General features: G+C 43.4%; 1 protein-coding gene across 10 annotated transcripts in view; it reads left to right on the plus strand.

Moving 5' to 3' along the window:
• Positions 1-20,633, plus strand: part of TNR (tenascin R) — a 618,967-nt gene that overhangs the window by 563,962 nt on the left and 34,372 nt on the right. For all 10 annotated transcript variants that reach the window (XM_072998215.2, XM_072998216.2, XM_072998217.2 and 7 more), the window contains 5 exons: positions 414-533; positions 1,755-1,898; positions 2,429-2,559; positions 6,351-6,483; positions 16,147-16,298. In XM_072998215.2, coding sequence (XP_072854316.2) covers positions 414-533; positions 1,755-1,898; positions 2,429-2,559; positions 6,351-6,483; positions 16,147-16,298 — 680 coding nt within the window. The remainder of the gene's footprint in view (positions 1-413; positions 534-1,754; positions 1,899-2,428; positions 2,560-6,350; positions 6,484-16,146; positions 16,299-20,633) is intronic.

Raw genomic sequence — 20,633 nt, forward strand, 5'->3', positions numbered from 1 at the left:
GCTAGGGAGGGTTCAGCTTATCTCCCCTATGAACTCCTTATGGTGTTCAAATTAGATTCCACTCCCTATTTTTAATGAGAATGAGTCAGATACAGGAATCATAAATGTTGCTGTTCCATCACACACAATTTGGCTGACCTAAACTCAGGTTCCAGAACTATGACAAGTTTTGCTTTTAATGATTTTTTTTTTAAAAAAACACTCTTTTTTCCCCTTTGTGTGCAATAGGTTGCCATTTGGGTACTTGCTGCAAAATGTTGTTTCTCTGTAATACATTCTAGTTTTCTATTATGGCTTTGTTCCATGATTTGGGGGACTTTTATATCCCTTTGAGCTGTTCCTTTGTTTTGATTTCTTTGTTTCTTCTAATGGCTACAAATAAGTGAACGGCTGCTTTTTTGCACCTTTTCTAGCTATGGATAATCCAGAGAGTTTGACTGCCACAAATATAACCCCAACAGAAACCCTTTTGAAGTGGGACCCACCCACAGCTGAAGTTGAGAATTATGTCATCGTGCTGACTCATGACACAGGTATGTCTGTGCCTAATGTTCAGTCCCCCTGAGGGATGGCAGGAGCAGCCTAGGACAAGCTGGAAGAAGTGACCAGAGGTGTTTTTTTTTTTTAATCAACGATTAAGATGGCTGAGGAGAGAAGCAGCAGCAGCAGAAAGAGTAGATTGATGTACTGTATAATATCAGGAAAGGAAGTCATACCTGAAACAGGAGGCTCAAGCTACCATGTTATATATTATCTCTTCCAAAATATGGAGCTGGTAGCTGGTTGTCTCCTGTGCTTATGCTAAAGTTTGTTTTGTAATTGAATTGGAGATACTAGAGAGCCAGTGGAGTTCCTGCTGCCCATTAAATCCCAAGGCTCAGACCTGACTGCCCAGTCTTTCTGATGCTGCCTGAGGGGAGAATCACATGTTCCAGTCTACCCACCCAGTGTATGGTTTGCCTCCACATTGCCAAATCTGAAAGCTAAGGTGGTGAGAGAATAGGATAGCAATGCAGAGTATACCTCTTAAACATGGAGATATTTGTTTTCCCCTTTCTTTTCTTTATTTAACTAAATGGCTCTTAGGTTTTCAGAACTTTCAAAAGTATCTCCATTCCCATTCCACATGCTTCTGTTGCATAATGGTTTTTCAGCCATGTTGACAGAAGAGAGGACCATAGAAATAAAAAACTATTAGTAACCAATTATCCATTGATGTCACTATTGCCTGTCAGAAGTAAATTACTGCAAGGGGAAACATAAGGTCAGTATATCATGGTTTTGTAGTTCGCTTGCCACATTCTCCATGTCTACCGTGGTTTCTGCTGTAGTAGATGGATTTGCACAATCCTTTTCCCCCACCAGGAAGTAATCTCTGTTTTTCTCCTTTTGGTGTAGCGCTCTGTCTTAGCCATCTCCATGTTGATCCCAGTCTTGATTAATAATTCATGTGCAATTTCCAGTCGTGAGCCAGTGAATTCATAAGACCTGATTTCTGAGACATGTTAAATTGGTGTCAGGTTGTAATCTAGCCAAAGGCTGACAAGGCTGGAATCTCCAGCCGAGGCAACTGTCAAAATTCACTTTGATGTCTGAACAGACTTCTGAAATTCCACCCTCAGGCATTCCCTTTCCATATGACGTCGCATGGGCTTGCAAACAGTAAAGTTCCTTTCATTCCAGTTGAGTCCTGCACTCTAAAAGGTCTTCATTTGAACAAGCCTTGTTTTGTACAAGTCATCTTCTGCTTTCAGTTGCAGGAGAGACTATTTTAGTGGATGGAATCAATCAAGAGTATCAGCTTATCAATTTGCTTCCCAGCACCAGTTATGGAGTCACCATGTATGCTACCAATGGACCCATCACCAGCAAAATGATCTTCACCAACTTTACAACTCGTAAGTGCAACATCTGTGCTAGGATGTGTGTTGTTTTCCTTTGAGGAAACCCAACCATACTATTAGTTGCTTTAGGTAATCCAGATTTATATTCTTAGATACTTCCACACCATTAGATTTGGATGTGGAGACTTAACTGACATGTTTTCATTCATGTATTAAATGTGTCCCTTCTACTCTTTCAAGTGATGTTTTCCATTTTCAGTGAAAGAAATCACCATCATTTCAATGATAGAGAAGGTTGTTATGCAGTAATAGCCAATTTCTTGAGCACTGAGACGAGACCTCCATTGGTCCATGTGTTCCGTAACTATGTTCTCCATAGCCCAGAGCATTCGAGGGAGGTATATAAGTTGAAACAACAACAACAACCATAATGTGAGGTTGAAGAACCCTACTGATTTGTTGTCACACTTGTCCTTTGTTGAGAAATTACTCCTCTTTCTGTGACACTGTGTGTGTGTGTTTTAAAAGAATTAATCATTCAATAAATATGTCTCTTCCTTTGATTCTTTTCCCAACATTTGCAGTTTTAGATCCTCCATCAAATTTGACAGCAAGCGAAGTGACTCGACGGAGTGCACTTCTTTCTTGGCTGCCTCCCATGGCTGAGATTGAAAACTACATAATGACCTATCGGTCACCTGATGGAAGCCGCAAGGTCAGTCCTTACTCCAGAAAGTCTATGACATTAGAATGGAAGGCAAGGATCCCTCAGTTGAGTTTGTTGGTCCTGTGCTTTGGCTAGAGGGTAGTGATTCCAGAGTGGGCTTTTTGTATAGCATTGTATATTATTACTACATTGGCAGCTGTGTCCTGTCACAGACTCATTACCTCTTGTGATGCTGGGAATCAGGGACCATACATTTAGCTTCATATCATTGCAGTATTGCATAAGAACCAGAGATAACTCTCTGCTGATATAATTAAGGGTAAAAAAAAATCCCAGAATTTAATTTCCCTTTAAAAAATCATTTAAAGCAGGAATAGATAATTCTCTGCTGGGGGGGGGGGATATGTACATTTGAACCTCCCAGCCATCAAAGGGCCGCACTTTGACCAACCCCCCCTACTTCCACAGTTACACTGAAAGTCAACTCTAGCAAGTATCTATGGTAAGCAGCTGCCACGGCCCCTTTGTATACCTCAAAGCCTTACAGAATGGAAGGGGAGAATTTTTCCTTTTCTTCAGAAATGAAAGATAAAAAAATACTTTCTATGATGCTTGGTTCTTTCACAGCCGATTTTACCAACATTAGTGGATGCAAAATAGGCTGCAAACATGAGGAAGGGGTGCTTTAGATTTTAAGAAGCAGAGCTTCTGTTTGTATAGGCTAACAATAACTAAGATAGCAAACACATGCACAATAACCAAAATATAAAACACTTGCCCTCCCTTACCACTCTGAGATTTAGATATTAACCTCCAAGTTCTGAAGCATCATGCCTCTGAATTATCAGGGGATGAGATACAAGTCCTGCTGTTGACCTCCAACGGCATCTGGTTGGCTACTGTAGAAGACAGTAAATGAGATGGGTCTGTGATCTGCTAGACTGGACTCTTTTATTCTTATATGTCATCCTGCAAGATAAGAAATAATACCTGGCAGATTGGAAGTAGAGAATAGTGAAGTGGACTGCTGTTAGTGAGAAGGCCTCAGTAAAGCTCTTTCTTTGTTGAGGCCTATCGCAAAGGTATGTACATATACAGTATATGGAAGTTAATATCTGTATGTGTATATCTATAAACACACACATACACACATTAGTGTAGTTTATGAGAAAACTAGCCAACTAATCCCATCATCACAGCGGTGTTCCCATCACTTTAGTCTTCTTTTTTTAATTATTCCCTGCTTCTTTGGGTCATCAGTAGGCCTCAGAAAAGTAGAATTAACTCTTGAATACTCGCACTAGGCAAATACTGTAATAGAAGTATATTGTGCCTCTAGCAGTCTTTCATATTTTCAGGGGGTAGGAAATCACTGCAGATAGAATAATTACCGGTAATCTGTTGCCAAATTAAAACCCAAATTGTTAGGTCAGAATGTAAATTATATAATAGCATCCAACTATATTTGCTTTAATGTATGTTTTCTAACTAGGCAGCTTTTTTCCAGGATTATTTATTTATTTATTTATTTATTTATTTATTTATTTATTTATTTATTTATACCCCGCCCATCTGGCCTAAAAGGCCACTCTAGGCGGCTTCCAGTGAAAACAGTAAAATAATACAAAGAGTTACATAAATCATAATTATAACATACACAATACAAAAATAGAACTAAAATAAATAAAGGAGAACAAAAGAAAATCAAGTGTTAGCTGGAGGGAAGGCCTGAATATATAGCCATGTTTTTAGTTGCCTTTTAAAGGTGCCCAAAGTGGGAGCTGCGCAAATCTCAGGAGGGAGATTATTCCAGAGGCGAGGAGCCACCGCCGAGAAGGCCCGGTTTCTTGTTTTTTCCTTCCGGGCCTCTCTCAGCGTCAGGCTCCTCAGCCTCACCTTCTGACTCGCACGGGTGATCTGGGTAGATCTTGGTGGGAGCAGGTGTTCCGCCAAATATCGAGGTCCTAAACCGTTTAGGGCCTTATAAGTGAGCATTAAAACTTTAAAGTCGATGCGGAAATGAATAAGCAGCCAATGCAGCATGGCCAGCGTGGGAGAAATGTGCTGGTATTTTCTCACTCCACTGAGGAGTCTGGCTGCTGCATTTTGCACCACTTGAAGTTTCCGCTTCAACCTCAAAGGCAGCCCCACGTAGAGCGTGTTACAGTGATCTAATCTTGAGATTACGAGTGCGTGGACCAAGGTAGTGAGTGCCCCCGTGTCGAGATAGGACCGCAGCCGGGCGATCTGCCAAAGGTGGAAGAAGGCGGTACGGACTACCAACGCCACCTCTGTTTCCATGGTGAGCGTCGGGTCCAGATGTACCCCCAGGCTGCAGAACCCACTCTTCACGGCCACGGTCACCCCCCCCCCAAAATGTGACAGAGTCACCCAAGCCGCCAACCACGGGGCCACCCACCCTCAGAACTTCTGTCTTGTCCGGGTTCAGCCTTAGCCTGTTTTCCCGCATCCATTGCAGTAGGGTCTCCAGGCAGCGCCGAAGGGACAGGACAGCATCACCTGCAGTTGGTGAAAAGGAGATGTAGAGCTGGGTGTCATCAGCATATTGATGACACGATGCTCCACATCCCCTGATGACCCCACCCAGTGGTCTCATATAGATGTTAAACAGCATTGGGGAGGTAATCGACTCCTGTGGGACCCCACAATTGAGACTCCACGGGGCCGAAACACTCTCCCCAAGCTGCACTCTCTGGGGGCGGTCCTCCAAGAAGGAACGGAGCCAGGCTAGCGCTAAGCCACCAAATCCCAACTCAGAGAGCCTCCCCACGAGGATACCGTGGTCAATGGTATCGAAGGCCGCAGAGATGTCGAGGAGGACCAACAGAGACATTTTGCCCCTATCAGCCTCCCTCAACAGGTCATCGTACAGGGCGACCAATGCTGTCTCTGTACCGTGGCGCGGCCTGAAGCCCGACTGAAACGGATCCAGGGCGTCTGTCTCGTCCAAGTGGGCCTGAAGCTGGTTGGCCACCACCCTCTCCACCACTTTGCTCATGAAAGAAACATTGGCGATGGGCCTATAATTGCCAATTTCGTCCGCCGCCAAATTAGGTTTCTTTCTTATGGGCCTAATGAGTGTCTCCTTGAGGGCAGATGGAAACCTGCCCTCAGGGAATCAGTAGAGCCCCTGTTATATTCAGTGCTAAAAACATCCACACAAAGAACAATGGAAAATCCCACATACAACTCAAGGAGTCCCTTTGAAGTGATAGTGGACTTCATTTGTAGAAAAAAAAGATTATGAAGCCAAGAGTATTCTCACTGGAGAAATTGCTTTTTGCTCAGATGAGGGAGCATGCCGGACCTTGAATCTTTTGCAGAATTTGGGCAATAACACACAATATAGTACCCCCATGACACCCAGAACACACACCACCTCATCTGATTTCAGGAGCTAAGCAGGGTTGAGCCTGCTTGGTTCTTGGACGGGAGACTACCACCAGGTAATATCAGGGATCTCCAGGTAATGCTGGGAAACAACTTTTCCTGAAACTATGGAGAGGTGCCTCCCAGTCAGAGCTGACCATACTGACTAGGTAGAGCAATGATCTTACTCAATATAAGGCAGCTTCCTTAGTTCTTAACCTGTGGTGGCCTCCTTTGTGACCGAGATGTATCCCTGCTGGTGTGACTGTTATTGCTCTATAATGCCTTCCTCATGGCCATAGCTCAGTCCCTGCTTCCTATTGCTCACATTGGGAGTTCAGGATCAGAATCCTGAGAATCTATAAGCCTAATTACGTAGTACAGTGATCTTTAACTTCTCCCTTACTATCTCTGTTTGCTTTCTGTCTCATTTGGTAATCTGGCTGCAGGAGCTGATTGTAGATGCAGAAGACACTTGGATCCGCTTAGAAGGGCTGTCAGAAAACACAGAGTACACCGTGCGCCTGCAAGCAGCCCAGGATACTGTGAGGAGTGCGTTCACCTCCACTGTCTTCACCACAGGTGAGAGGAGTGCAGCATCTCTATGTTGTCCTGCAGCAGTGATAGGCACAAATACTCCCCATTGAAATTGTGTCGATACATTGGCAGAATCCTTCGGTTCAGGGTAAATTTCTTTGATACTTGCCATGCAATCACCTCTTCAAAAAGAGCTGGGATAAAGCCATCCTACGGAAATACATTTCTAAAAACTAGGATTTAACTGGTCATCCAACCCCAGCTAGCTGTGGCAAACCAAGATAATGAGGGTGTAGACCATGGTGATAAACCAAGTCTTCAAGTTTTTTGCACATATTCAGGACTAATTTAAATTTACTCAACAAAACATGACTAGATCAGACACTCATCATAAGCTACTGCAAAACAGGCCAAGTCAAAGAAGCTGTAGAGAGATGAATCAGAGCTGGCCTTAGATCAAGGCATATTCTGGGGGACCTGGGACCACACACACACACACATACATGACCCTTGCATTTGGTGCCTGCTCCTGTGCCCCCAAAACCACAAAATAATTTTCTTTTAAAAATTGGGGTGTGTGGCACTGAAAAAGCTTTCACATGCCTCTAGCAGCCAAAATGCATATTTAAATTGCTTCAGAGGAGGATGCCCTATGGTGCTAGGCAGCCCAAATTTAGGCAAATTTCCTCCCAAACCTTCAAGAGGAAACAAAATACTGATGGTTGTAGGTTTTTCAGGCTCTTTGGCTGAGTTCTGAAGGTCGTTCTTTCATTTCACTAGTTTCTGTGGCCAGCATCTTCAGAGGATAGGAGTCAGAACTCTGTCTGTGCTCTGGTGCAGTTTGTTTGGGTAGTTGAGGGTAGGATAATGAGTTCTATGAACAGACAGATGAAGTAGCCATGGGGAGCCCCCTCACCCCAGTTATAGCAAACTTGTACATGAAACATTTTGAAAAACAGGCCCTGGCTTCAACACCCTTTGCACCCACAGTCTGGTTCCGATATGTGGATGACACCTTCGCAGTTTGGAACCATGGTGAAGAAAAACTGGAAGAATTTCTAAACCATCTCAACAGCCTCCACCAAAATACACAATTCACCATGGAAAAAGAAATAGAGGGCCAGCTCCCTTTCTTAGATGTCATGGTCATATGGAAAACTGACCTATTGGGACACAAGGTCTACAGAACACCCACCCACACAGACAGGTACCTACACAAAAACCCCAACCACCACCCACAGCAAAAAAGAGGAATAATCAGAACACTTGTAGACCATGCAAATCGGAACTGTGAAACTCAATTTCTCAGCACTGAACTCAGCCATCTGAATTGGGCCCTACAGGCAAATGGCCACTCCAAAAATGAAATCACAAGAACCATTAAACCAAAAAACCAACACCAAACTGAAGAAAAAAACAGCCACCCACAAATAAAGTATTTCTGCCATACATCAATGGGGTCATGGACCACATGGGGAAACTTGAAAAAACACAATCTACAAATAGTATTCAAGCCCACCACAAAAATACAACAAATGTTACTGATACCGGAGCAGAATCAAACTAGATTTTAGTATAACCCTTAGCAGAGAAAACACAGGCCTCAGAGAAACTAGGCCCAGGAACATGCACACATAGCTCAGGCAAAGAGAGGTACATACCCTCCTTTTGACCTGGCAGATGGCCTGGTCCTGGAATGCAGGCAGGAGGCAACCAGCCATGACAGAGTGAAGGCCATATATCAGGGCCCAGGAAAGAAACACATAAATATACCAAAAGATAAGATTCTTATCTTACCTCTCACTCACAGCCCACTGGTGGGAGCTGGAGGGCCTGGGGAGTGGCAGGGCATTGGTAAAAGGGCCACAGGGGGAAGACCCTTGTCCTGCCACCTGCATGGTTGTTCTGCTGCAGGTGTGGCACATGGAGGCTCAGGTGATGGGGAGGAACATCGCCAGTGAGTTCCTGGCCATACTGCATCAATGGGCATCAGAGGGTGAGATCATCCATGACCACATGGTCACATCGCAGATGCCAAGTGGAGTATGTTGGTGGCATTGAATGCAGCAGACTTTGAGTTGCACGTTGTTGTACATGATGTCATTGGCCTGGGCAGCCACATCAAGCCTGAGTGGGATGCAGGCACCTGGGAGGGAGACACACACAGTCCTGGAGCACTCCTGCCAACTAGTGGGCCATTTCTCACACAGCCTGAAAGCTGCCTGCTGGCTGTGTGAGGGGCAGGAAGAATTGGGGCACGAGACACATGTCCTTCTGCTGAACCTTCCAAACAGGTGGAACTCCACCTACTCCATGGTATCCTGCATGACTGAGCAGAATACCATTTTGGAGGACATGATGAACCCCACGCCCATTCTGCCTAAGGGAAGAGAGGTAGGCATCAGTGTCACGGATTGGCTGGCCATCTCCCCTGGCATCAAGGGAAGCTTGGCAGGATGCACTGAAGAGCTCAAGGAGTGGAGAATGGAGAATGTGTGGCAAGGCAGGGGTATGAGGGCGTGAGCAAGACAAAAGGGTGGGTGGTTCCCAGGAGGCACAGCAGGGACTTCTGCAGGCTAGGGCTCCCGCCCCCATTACTGGAGGTCAGTGATGGCCTGGGCACACTTGACACCACAGAGGAAGGCGGACAGGCAGAGGAGAACTCTGCCGAGTCCCTTGTCAGGGAATACCTGGCAGAACCCGCCCCCAGATCCCCTACTCAGATCCCCCCCAGTACTGGGGGCAAAAATGGGCATATGGCCACAGCTGCCCACTGTGGCCATGGAGCTGCTTTCCATCCCTCCAGCCAGTGTACAGAGTGAGCATGTTTTCTCCCACCTTGGAAACGTGCTCAGACCCTTCTGCCCTCATCTGGATCCCTTAACCATCAAGAGGCTGTCTTTTATCAAAATGAACCTTTCCTTGTTGGACATCCCCACAGTAAACCCAACAAAGTAGGGATCCTACAGCCTCTCTGCCTCCTCAACCTACCAAATACAGATTCACATCTGTCAGTCCCTTCACTCTCTATGCTCCTTCTGCCACTCTGGGACATCAATGTTCCTTCCTCTCTCCTGTTACACCCAGGCTCACCAAAACATCTCTCTGTCAGCAATCTGTGTCTTGCAGATGCACAAAAAACACTCTCTGCCAGCGACAAAAATGGCAAATTCTATTTTTAAAAGGTAAAGGTAAAGGGTCCCCTTGACATTTTTAGTCCAGTCGTGTCCAACTCTAGGGGGTGCTGCTCATCCCATTTTTCAAGCCGTAGAGCCAGCGCTTGTCTGAAGAAAATTTCCATTGTCATGTGGCCAGCATGACTAGGGAACGACGTTTTACCTTCACACCAAGATGGTACCTATTTATCTACTCACATTTGCATGTTTTTGAACTGCTAGGTTGGCAAGAAGCTGGGACAAAGCGACGGATTCGATCTTATGACTCCTGGTCTTCTGACCCTGCAGCACAGGCTTCTGCAGTTTAGCCCACAGCACCACCACGTCCCTCAAAAGCCTATTTTAAGCTGCATTAATAGAACTATAATTTCCAAATCGCTTGAGATGCTAGTTCCCCTCTATCTAGCACTGGTTAGGCCTCACCTTGAGTCTTGTGTCCCGTTCTGGACATCACACTTCAAGAAGGATGCTAACAAACTGGAACAAGTTCAGATAAGGGGGGTGGAAACCAAGCCTTATGATGAAAAGCTGAAAGAATTGGGCATGTTTAGCCTTGAGAAAAGAAGACTGAGGTGTGATGTGATAGCACTTTTCAAATATTTCAAAGGCTGCCATACAGAGGAGGGGCAAGATCTGTTCTTGATCATCCCAGAGTGCAGGACACACAACAGTGGGCTCAAGTTAAATGAAGCCAGATTTCAGTTGAATATCAGGAAAAACCTCCTAACTGTTTGAGCAGTACGACAGTGGAACCAGTTACCAGGGGAGCTGGTGAGTGCTCCAACACTGGAGGCATTCAAGAAAAACTTAGATAATCACCTGGCAGATATGCTTTGATTGTATTCCTGCATTGAGTAGGGGGTTGGACTTGATGGCCTTATAGGCCCCTTCCAACTTCACTTTTCTATGATTCTATGATATTCAAGGAATTACTTCATGCACAGTTCAAAGGAATATGCCCTCTGTGAATCAGGAAAATGCCTATAGTGCCCATGTCTCTCTCAGCTTCAACTGCAACCACTGTCACTTTCCTGGGGGACCCACTTTGTGGGTATATAACTCAGATGACTAAAACCCAATCTTCACTAAACATGGAGGGACGGTTGAGGAGAGTCAGTGGTCACTAATCTGCAATGTTGTTGTCCCTAGCTGACTGAGGTGGGCACTTTCCGGGGGGGGGGCTCTTTCTGTGTATATAGTTTGGCCGTCCGAAATCCAAACTTCACCAAACCTGGATGAGTTGTATAGGCAAGTCAGGGAAAGTTTCCCTGTGATTCTGGTATCTCTAAGTGCCTTGGGGGCAGTTATATAGTCTTTTCAACTCAAAGCAAATGAACACATTGATTCATTTATTCGTTTTTTAAAATGTTATTCATGATTTATCAACCAAAATGAATTATGAACTGAGATGAATTGCAATTTTTCCAATTCATACCCATCTCTACTCCCTGCTAAAGCAGGAAGACAATCAGGCAGTATCCATTTTTTTAAAAAATAATAAAATCTTTGATTTTATCAAAAATTCTGTTTCTATGGATTTTGCATGATTGTTTGCATGCTGAGGCTGAAACTACAAATGATGAAGAGTAAAAATTTGTTTCACACCATTGCAAGTTTCTCCCATCAACTTGTTTCCTCCTCAGCAGTAAGATCTCATTCAACTTATATTGTGTCCTAATGGCATGCTATTAATTTCAGTGCCTCTGCCAGTAGGTCCTAAAGCATCAAGGGAAACCCCAGTGTTTTGATGACACAGCAGAACATATGCTGATTTAGATTTACAATGGGACAGTGGGGAACTCAGCACAAGCCTGCTGTTTTGGCCGGCTTAAATGATCTTTATGGTGTGTAATTCTGGAGAGAGGAAAACAAATTGTTTTACAGCCCACCACCTATTTATTCATAGTAAAACTAGCAATTTGAAAAAAAAATCAGTGTCAAACTTGGCAGCCTGGATACTTACATTTTAGATTAGTTTATTCGACAAATTGTTGTAATTGAGGTGCTGGTGCATTTGGAAAAAAGTGGGGAGCTACAGAAAATACCTCTTTGGTAAACACATTAAGAATACCTTGTCTGGAATTGCTTTTTTAGAGAGGAATGTTTAAAACTGGTCAAACCCAATTATGTTTGTACCAGAGTCGTTCAAAGGAGAGATGACAGAAAGAAGCAAAAAAGATTTGTCTACCATTATAGCGCTGAAATTACTCCCTCTGTGTTTATATCTAGTAGTCTAAAAGGGCTGCCTTTGAACCCAGTGCAGATATATTCTTCCCCGAGGAACATGAAAGGACTTTTGAAATGAATGTTGGTTAACAACAGGAGCTATCAATAGTCACAAAGCCCACTTGCCTCACGCAGCTGTAGATTAGTGGCTTCTACATTTTTTTGCTTTCCACTTCAGTTAGTGTAAAGAATTAGAGTGAACCTGATGCAAGGGATGAAAACCAATGCAGAGCTTTCAGACTGATCTTTCCTAGCAGATGAAAAGCATATCAATCCTCCTGGTGTAACTCATTGTGGTGTTTGTTTGTTTCCTTGCTTTTTGGTAGGTTTGGCTAATATAAATCAAAAAACCAAATGTCCAGTTTCTTTGCTGTCAGGGAACACTAGACCTTGGACAAAATATACTCCTGACAGTGAATTTTTCTATAATACGGTCAGGCTTTAAAAAGAGGTAGGTACTTGAAGTCTATGGTAGGCAGCCCCAAGGGGGCCCTAATACACTCCCATAACAATGTGTCCCCCAATTGGGTTTTGTTTAGACTCAAAAAGTGCTCTGATGCCTTTTAGTGAGTATGGGAACACCTCTCCTGTCTTTGAAACTTTCCAAATTCTCCTGGGTCTCCCCACACCACCAAAACCTTTTTCGATTGAAGAAAAATATTGGCAACTGAAGGGCAAAAGTGGGTCTTTTCAGTACAAAAAAAATTCAATAAATTTTTTATGGGGGATGCGAAGTGGACGAGCAGATGTGACCCTCCAAGGCACAGAAGTGACTGACTTCTAGTCAGGAAAAGGTCTATTTCTAACTGATGAAAGACCTGTGATAATCGCTGTACCTCCTACTCTCTCAGCAGCTATATCCTATTCCTTTCTCTCTACTTGAAGAGAGAACTTGTAAATTAAAGGGTCGTGAAATTCAAGACTGCCTGTGAGCCAGGTTCTTTAACCTACAATTTCTCTTCCCCTGTCTCCAAGCTGTGTCAGGAAAATGCACTAACATGTGAGTTCTTCAGATTGTTAAAGACTGTTTGCTTTTTTTTAAAAGGGGGGTAGAGAACCTTTCACCCTTTAGATTTTGCCTAGAAGCATTGGCCTTGCTGGGTGAGAATGACGGTAGGGCAACCATTTAGTGGGGGAAGTAGGTATCCAATGTTTTTTATCGTTCTCCCAAAAGAAGCTTGCCTCACCCCAATTTGATATATGTCTTTCTGCTGTGTGACTCTCCAGAAAACTCTCTTCCCCCTATGTATATAAAACTCCTCAGCCATGTTTCTTCAGAAGTCTCCGTGGAATCTTCTCTGAAGAGCCAATTTTTTTTAAAAAAAAATCAGTGTTAAACTTGACAGCCGGAATACTGACATTTTAGATTATCTTGCTTCCAGTGTGGCTGTGGAACTATGATTCTTCCTTTCCTCGTCTACTATGCTAGTCCTGCCCACTTTAATTGGTATATACATCACCTCAGATCTTCTGTGATTAATTGACTGATGACAGTTTTAATTGAGAAGGATACTTCTGTTGTTGTTAATTGGACTGAGAGATAAGGAGATACATTTAAACCATTAGAAGTACTTCTGATTCTGCTGTTCTGCATACTGTACCATAAAGAACTGTAAATAGATAAAACACTGACCAAAATCTTATTAGTTATGCCCGTCAGCATGACACAATTGGAGTAAATCTCATTGGTGAATTACTGCAAGCTAAGAAGTTAATGTACATGCCAAATCGCACAACTCAGTGCACAATAGGAAATGCCTACATTGACTTCTCAACTTGTGGCAATTTGTTTACACCAACTACTTTATGCCAGCATGAAAACCCAATAAGGTTTTGCCCAAAATGTATTTAATTATTTACTTACTTATTTGTAAAATAAGGAGGTATTTGTATGCTGGCTAATTATGTAGGTTTTCTGGGCTTCTTGTAAAATTAAAAGAAATACAGTAACTACCAAACAAAATAATGAAAGAAATTAGAAGGATTGGTTGTTGTTGTTGTTTAGTCATGTCCGACTCTTCGTGACCCCATGGACCAGAGCACGCCAGGCCCTCCTGTCTTCCACTGCCTCCCGGAGTTGTGTGAAATTCATATTGGTTGCTTCAATGACACGGTTGAGCTACAGAGAGAGGACTGGTTAGCAAGTGGTTCCTGTCTTATCAAATGGAAACACATCCCTAGGTAGATGGAAATAGTGGAAATGAGATATACTGTAGGGAGGAACAAAGCATTTTGGGGCATTAAAACCTTGACCTCTGATCTTACTCATGCCCCTGCTGATCCCTGCAGTTATATCAGACATTGGCCACACATTCTTGGGGTTATCTTCCCAGCCTTGAAGGCTAGAAATGTGATTTTAAGATAAAAAGAAAACTGAAATTCTTAGATTGCTGGAGTAGGGAGAGAGGTGACTGAATTGAGTACTTGCCTGAAGAGACAGAGGTTGGGCGTTTGATTCCCCATATGCCTCATAGGAGAAGAGACAACCGATGTAATCTTGACCACGCTTCATTGTCCCAGAGGGCTGCAGAAGAAGAGAATGGTAAACCATTTCTGGGTACTCTGTACCTAGAAAACCCTGGAAAGATTTGTCAGGAGTAGAAATCAACTTAACAGCACATGATTATCAGGAGTGGGAGACTGTAACCTTCAGAGGTCCTGTGGCATACAAACATATGGTACATAAGGATAAGGCCTCAAACATAAGTTACACAGTAAGTTAAATAAGGCACCTGAGTTTTTAGGTTGTGGGCAGCTCAGCTTTTTTTAGTTGCATATAGGGATGTAAAAATACTTGATAAATATTCATTCCTAATCATCTAGGCTGTCTCAAATTCACATCTATACTATTCCAAGACCTATGAGATTCCTTGTCTCAAAGCAAGAACAACAGCACTATTTTCCCCCATTACAGTCTCTGCAGTTTTTACAAATTGTCTCAGCACAAACCTAGTGACCTTCCCAAAGGACATGCCCAGAGCAAGCTCAGAAATGATGGCTGGTTGTTTAACAAATTTTCAATGTTTCTAAATTTTAAATATCCACACAGCAAAGGAGCAACCATTGCAATTTTATAACATTTGTATTATTTGTGCAATTTAACTTAATCTGTGTTCTTGTTCTCTTGGCAACAGTGCCACTTACTTCCTCACCATTTCACCAGGTAGATGGAATAATTTTGTAGTTCTCTGTCTTCATATGCATAAATGTATATCCTTCCTGGAAAGCAAGAGGGTGTTTAAACAGGCATTTGTCCCACTGTTTGAATCAGCCTGCCTCTGATCAATGTCTACCTGCACATTTTGGGTCCCTGTCAGGGCTTACCTTTTTTTTTTGTTCTGTTTTGGTTTAGCTCCAGCACACTGTGATCAAACCAAAGAGATGGATGGCTTTCACTTTGCTGAAGCCACTTAACAACCTTGAGAAATGAAAGCTTCCTTGCTGACTCAACTGCAGAGGGGAAGGAAAAGGAAGTTTTGTGTTTCCTTTTAATTGTTGTTAATGCATCAGTAATGCTCTGAAAGGGTGTATTTTTTTAAAAGGCCTTTCCATTAAACAACTTAAGCAAAGAAGGAAAATGCTTATCAATATTGAGAAATGAAAAGTTTCCTTTCCACTCACCTATTGAGGGGAAGGGAGATGAAGATTTCCATTTTTAAAACATTATTTCTAACCAGACAAGTGCATCAGTGATGCTTTAGAAACATCAGTGATGCACAAACAATTAAATAGAACAGGAAACCTTCCTTCCCCTTCTCTTCTGCAGGTGAGCAGGGAGGAAGCTTTCCATTTCTCAGTATCGTTAATCAGTTTCCTTTTCTGTGCTTTGCTTAAACTGCTTAGTGATCTTGAGAAATGTGAAGCTTCCTTCCCCTAATAGGGAAAAAGAAAGAATGGTTTTGACTAAATGGAGTTGCTTGAAGTCAGATGTGGAGCATTGCTCATTCTTCCCTGCCCCCCATGAAACGCTGAATTTAGGGAAATGATATTTCAGTCCCCCTTTTAGTGTGTGTCCTGATTCAGGTCTTATCTCCGCATAATTACTTTTAATTAAAATGCAATTCAGCTATGTGCTATCTATTTAATGTACAGTGTAATTTAGATATCAGATCAGTGCAATTGTCAGCATGGTGGCAATGCACTCTTTCAAAGACTAACATAGTTTATCCTCATTAACACTAAATTTCGAAGGTCTGACTTTGCCACCAAGGTACTGGTTTATTACAAGCCAATACATTTATTAGCAAGGTATGTTAATAAGAGTACGACAGTCCCTTCTGATGTGTTGCTTCCTCTAATTCCACAGGAGGCAGAGTGTTTATGAATCCTCAGGACTGTGCACAGCATTTGATGAATGGAGACACACTAAGCGGCATTTACACCATCTCTCTCAATGGGGACATCAGTCAAAGAGTGCAAGTATACTGTGACATGACCACGGATGGTGGTGGATGGATTGTAAGTGAGCAAACTATGCCACATATTACCAAAGTTTTTTTTTAAAAAAAATCTATTTGCATGAGACTCTAAAGACTTAATGCATAAGACTTCTGAAGTGTATCTGAGGGCATCGGAGTGACTACAGCTCTGAACCACATACTTAAAGGCAAAGAGAAAAGATATTGTAAGGATGAAATTGAAACAGTAGACAGCCATTTCTTCACTATATATCCTGATAGGTGGTAATACATCAATTGTCCCTATTTACTAGTTTTCTAGTACTGTACATATCCTAGTAAATCACTGACTCTACTTTTCCCAATTTTTCCAATGGGAACATTGAAATTTTCTTAATTTGAGTATAAATCTTGGTGGTTTGGTTTGTTTCCCTGAGTCTCTAGAAGTTTAATCTTTCCAGTAGGTGCTTATATTGTGATTTTAATACAGGGGCATAAACCTCATGCGATGCAGAATCTACCACTCCACACTTTGCAACCACTGAATTATAGCAATTGGAGAAAAAAACCTTTCCTAATACTTATTTTTTTATCTTTGCATTTAGTATAACATTGTCTGTGACAGCACAGACAAAGACATTGCAGAATAGGCAATATATGTATATATGCATTATTTATATGTCATTTTCCTCATGAGGGACCCAAGGCAGCTCACAGCCATTAAAACTATACAATGATCACAGTTTTTAAAATACCAGTAAACACTATATTTAAAAACAATTAAACATTTGTCTATATTAAAACCAAGATTAAAATCAAATTTAGAAACATTTAAAAACCTATAAAACTTATCTGAATTTAATAAATACAGCATTCCTGGGATCACCACTTGTTGCTTAAACAGCTGCCTAAAAAGAAAAGTCTTTGCCTGACGATGGAAGGACTACCTGTTTCTTATGGCAGTGTATTACCAAGTCTGGGAGCAGCTGCTGAGAAGGCTGTCTCTCCTGTTGTCAGCAAATAAGCTTGGGAAGGTAGTGAAGCCAAGATAAGGGCCTCCCCAGATGATCTTCAAAGGCAGTGCCACATTGCATTGCAGTAATCCAGACATGTTATAACTAAGGCATGTGTCACTTGCACTCTGTGTACTAAAGCAGTGGTTCTTAACATGGGCAATAATACCCCCCAGGGGGCGATTTCATTTTTCAGGGGGGCGGTAGAATGAAAAGGGGCAGCATGGGGGTGAACGAACAAAAGGGGGCAGTAGGGGGTGCTGGAGCGAGCCAAACCTGTGGAGGCGGCTGCAGCGACGGTGCTGACAGTGGATCCGGTGCCACCACCGCCAGACGATCCAGCTCTATCTGCCTGCCACATCTTGCCTTACTCCCTTAGGGGAGCACCAAGTGTGGATTGGGTGGAAGGAAAGTGTCTCTCAGGTCCCCATCCTCACCCGGTGAAGCGCTGCCTCGCACCCAGGTGGGGAGGGAGAGACGAGCCTCATTTGTCCGTCCTGCCTTCCCGCCCACCTTCCCTCCCATTTCAAGGGAAGCGCAGAGAGAAATGGGTTGGTATGGGGTGGCACGGCAGGATTTCTAGGGACGGGGATGGCTCGGGTCATCCTGGGTGGGTGGGAATTCGGCAGCTTTTTCAGTTTTTCTTGTTGCCTTGTTGTGGCTGGCTGGCTGTTAGGGGGGAAGAAAGCTCACCTGGCCGATTTTAAATGGCTTTGAGGGATGTCGGACTTGAGATCTTCCCCTGTCTTCCGTGTACACGGGTGTGATGTGCCTCTATGTGTAAATCCTCTGGGAGAGAAAGCTCTCAAATTGAACTGAGAGCATTGAGAGCAAAATCCACATGGCTGTCATAGAGAGACTTAAGCAAACGCACTGTGGAAAGTCAGCCGCTCCTCTTTCTCCCTGAACCCTGAGGACCCATTCAGTGAAAGTGAAAAGGGCAGCATGTCAGTGGCTTGAGTATAACAGTTTGCTTCAAGAAGGGGGTGGCGGTGTGCACTCCACAAGGTTTAGAGTACAACTCCCACAATCCCCTACGCTTGACCCACCTTCCCGCCCATTGTAATGGAAACGCGGAAAGAAACGGTTCAGTTTGGGGTGCCTCACCATCTCTCATTGAGCTATTCAGCAGTTCAGTTGTTTATTGTTCTGTTGGGTACTTGGAAAGTTGTTTTCAAGGTAATTCGTTATGGATGTTGTTATAACCCTCCTCCCCCAAAGTAATTTGTGTGAGTAAATGTTGCAAAGAGTGTTAGTTACTTGTTACTTTCTGACTATTGTAAAACCCTTAGGACTGTGAAGTGATTGGCATAAAACTTGAAAATTCTTCTCAAAATCTTCTGAAAAGATAATGTGAAAATGTGCTACCTTGTCGCGGCAAAGGGTCTTGAGCAATTCAGAGAAGCTATGGGCTACGACGTGCAGGGACACCCAAGACGGAGAGGTCATAGTGGAGAGTTCTGACTAAACGTGATCCACCTGGAGCAAGCATTGGCAAGCCACTCCAGTATCTATGCCAAGAAAACCCCATGAATAGAAACAAAAGGCTAAAAGATATGACGCTGGAAGATGGGCCCCTCAGGTCGGAAGGCATCCAACATGTTACTGAGGAAGAGTGGAGGACAAGTACAAGTAGCTCCAGAGCTAATGAAGTGGTTGGGACAAAGCCAAAAGGACGCTCAGGTGTGGACACGCCTGGAAGTGAAAGGAAAGTCCGATGCTGCAAAGAAAAATACTGCATAGGAACCCTGGAATGTCAGATCTATGAACCTTGGTAAGCTGGACATGGTCAAACAGGAGATGGCAAGAATAAACATTGACATCCTCGGCGTCAACGAACTAAAGTGGACGGGAATGGGCGAATGCAGTTCAGACGACTACCATATCTTCTATTGTGGGCAAGAAACCCACAGAAGAAATGGTGTCGCCCTCATAGTCAGCAAAAGATTGCGAAAAGCTGTAATGGGATATAATCTCAAAAATGATAGAATGATTTAAATACGAATCCAAGGCAGACCTTTCAGCATCACAGTAATCCAAGTTTATGCACCAGCCACCAATGCTGAAGAGGCTGAAATTGAACAATTATATGAAGACTTACTACTGTACAATTGCACTCATTTCACACGCTAGCAAGGTTATGCTCAAAATCCTCCAAGGTAGGCTTCAACAGTATGTTGACCGAGAACTCCCAGAGGTACAAGCTGGATTCCGAAGGGGCAGAGGAACTAGGGACCAAATTGCTAACATGCGCTGGATTATAGAGAAAGCCAGAGAGTTCCAGAAAAACATCTGCATCATTGACTATGCAAAAGCCTTTGACTGTGTGGACCACAACAAACTATGGCAAGTCATTAAAGAAATGGGAGTGCCTCACCACCTTATCTGTCTCCTGAGAAACCTATATGTGAGACAGGAAGCAACAGTAAGAACTGGATATGGAACAACTGATTGGTTCAAAATTGGGAAAGGAGTACGACAAGGTTGTATATTGTCCCCCTGCTTATTCAACTTATACGCAGAATACATCATGCGAAAGGCAGGACTGGAGGAATCCCAAGCTGGAATCAAGATTGCTGGAAGAAATATCAACAACCTCCGATATGCAGATCATACCACTCTGATGGCAGAAAGTGAGCAGGAATTAAGGAACCTTGTAATGAGGGTGAAAGAGGAGAGTGCAAAAAATGGTTTGAAGCTCAACATCAGAAAAACTAAGATCATGGCCACTGGTCCCATCACCTCCTGGGAAATAGAAGGGGAAGACATGGAGGCAGTGACAAATTTTACTTTCTTGGGCTCCATGATCACTGCAGAGGGAGACAGCAGCCACGAAATTAAAAGACGCCTGCTTCTTGGGAGGAAAGCGATGACAAACCTTGACAGCATCCTGAAAAGCAGAGACATCACCTTGCCAACGAAAGTCCGCGTAGTCAAAGCTATGGTTTTTCCTGTAGTGATGTATGGAAGTGAGAGCTGGACCATAAAGAAAGCTAACCGCCGAGGAATTGATGCTTTTGAATTGTGGTGTTGGAGGAGGCTCTTGAGAGTCCCCTGGACTGCAAGGAGAACAAACCTATCAATTCTAAAGGAAATCAACCCTGAGTGCTCACTGGAAGGACAGATCCTGAAGCTGAGGCTCCAGTACTTTGGCCATCTGATGAGAAGAGAAGACTCCTTGGAAAAGACCTTGATGTTGGGAAGGTGTGAAGGCAAGAGGAGAAGGGGACGACAGAGGATGAGATGGTTGGACAGCGTCATCGAAGCGACCAACATGAATTTGACCCAAATCCGGGAGGCAGTGGAAGATAGGAGGGCCTGGAATGCTCTGGTCCATGGGGTCACGAAGAGTCAGACACGACTAAATGACTAAACGAACGAAC

The sequence above is a fragment of the Pogona vitticeps genome, chromosome 4 (genome assembly GCF_051106095.1).
Source record: "Pogona vitticeps strain Pit_001003342236 chromosome 4, PviZW2.1, whole genome shotgun sequence".
In the NCBI taxonomy this organism is placed as follows: Eukaryota; Metazoa; Chordata; class Lepidosauria; order Squamata; family Agamidae; genus Pogona; species Pogona vitticeps.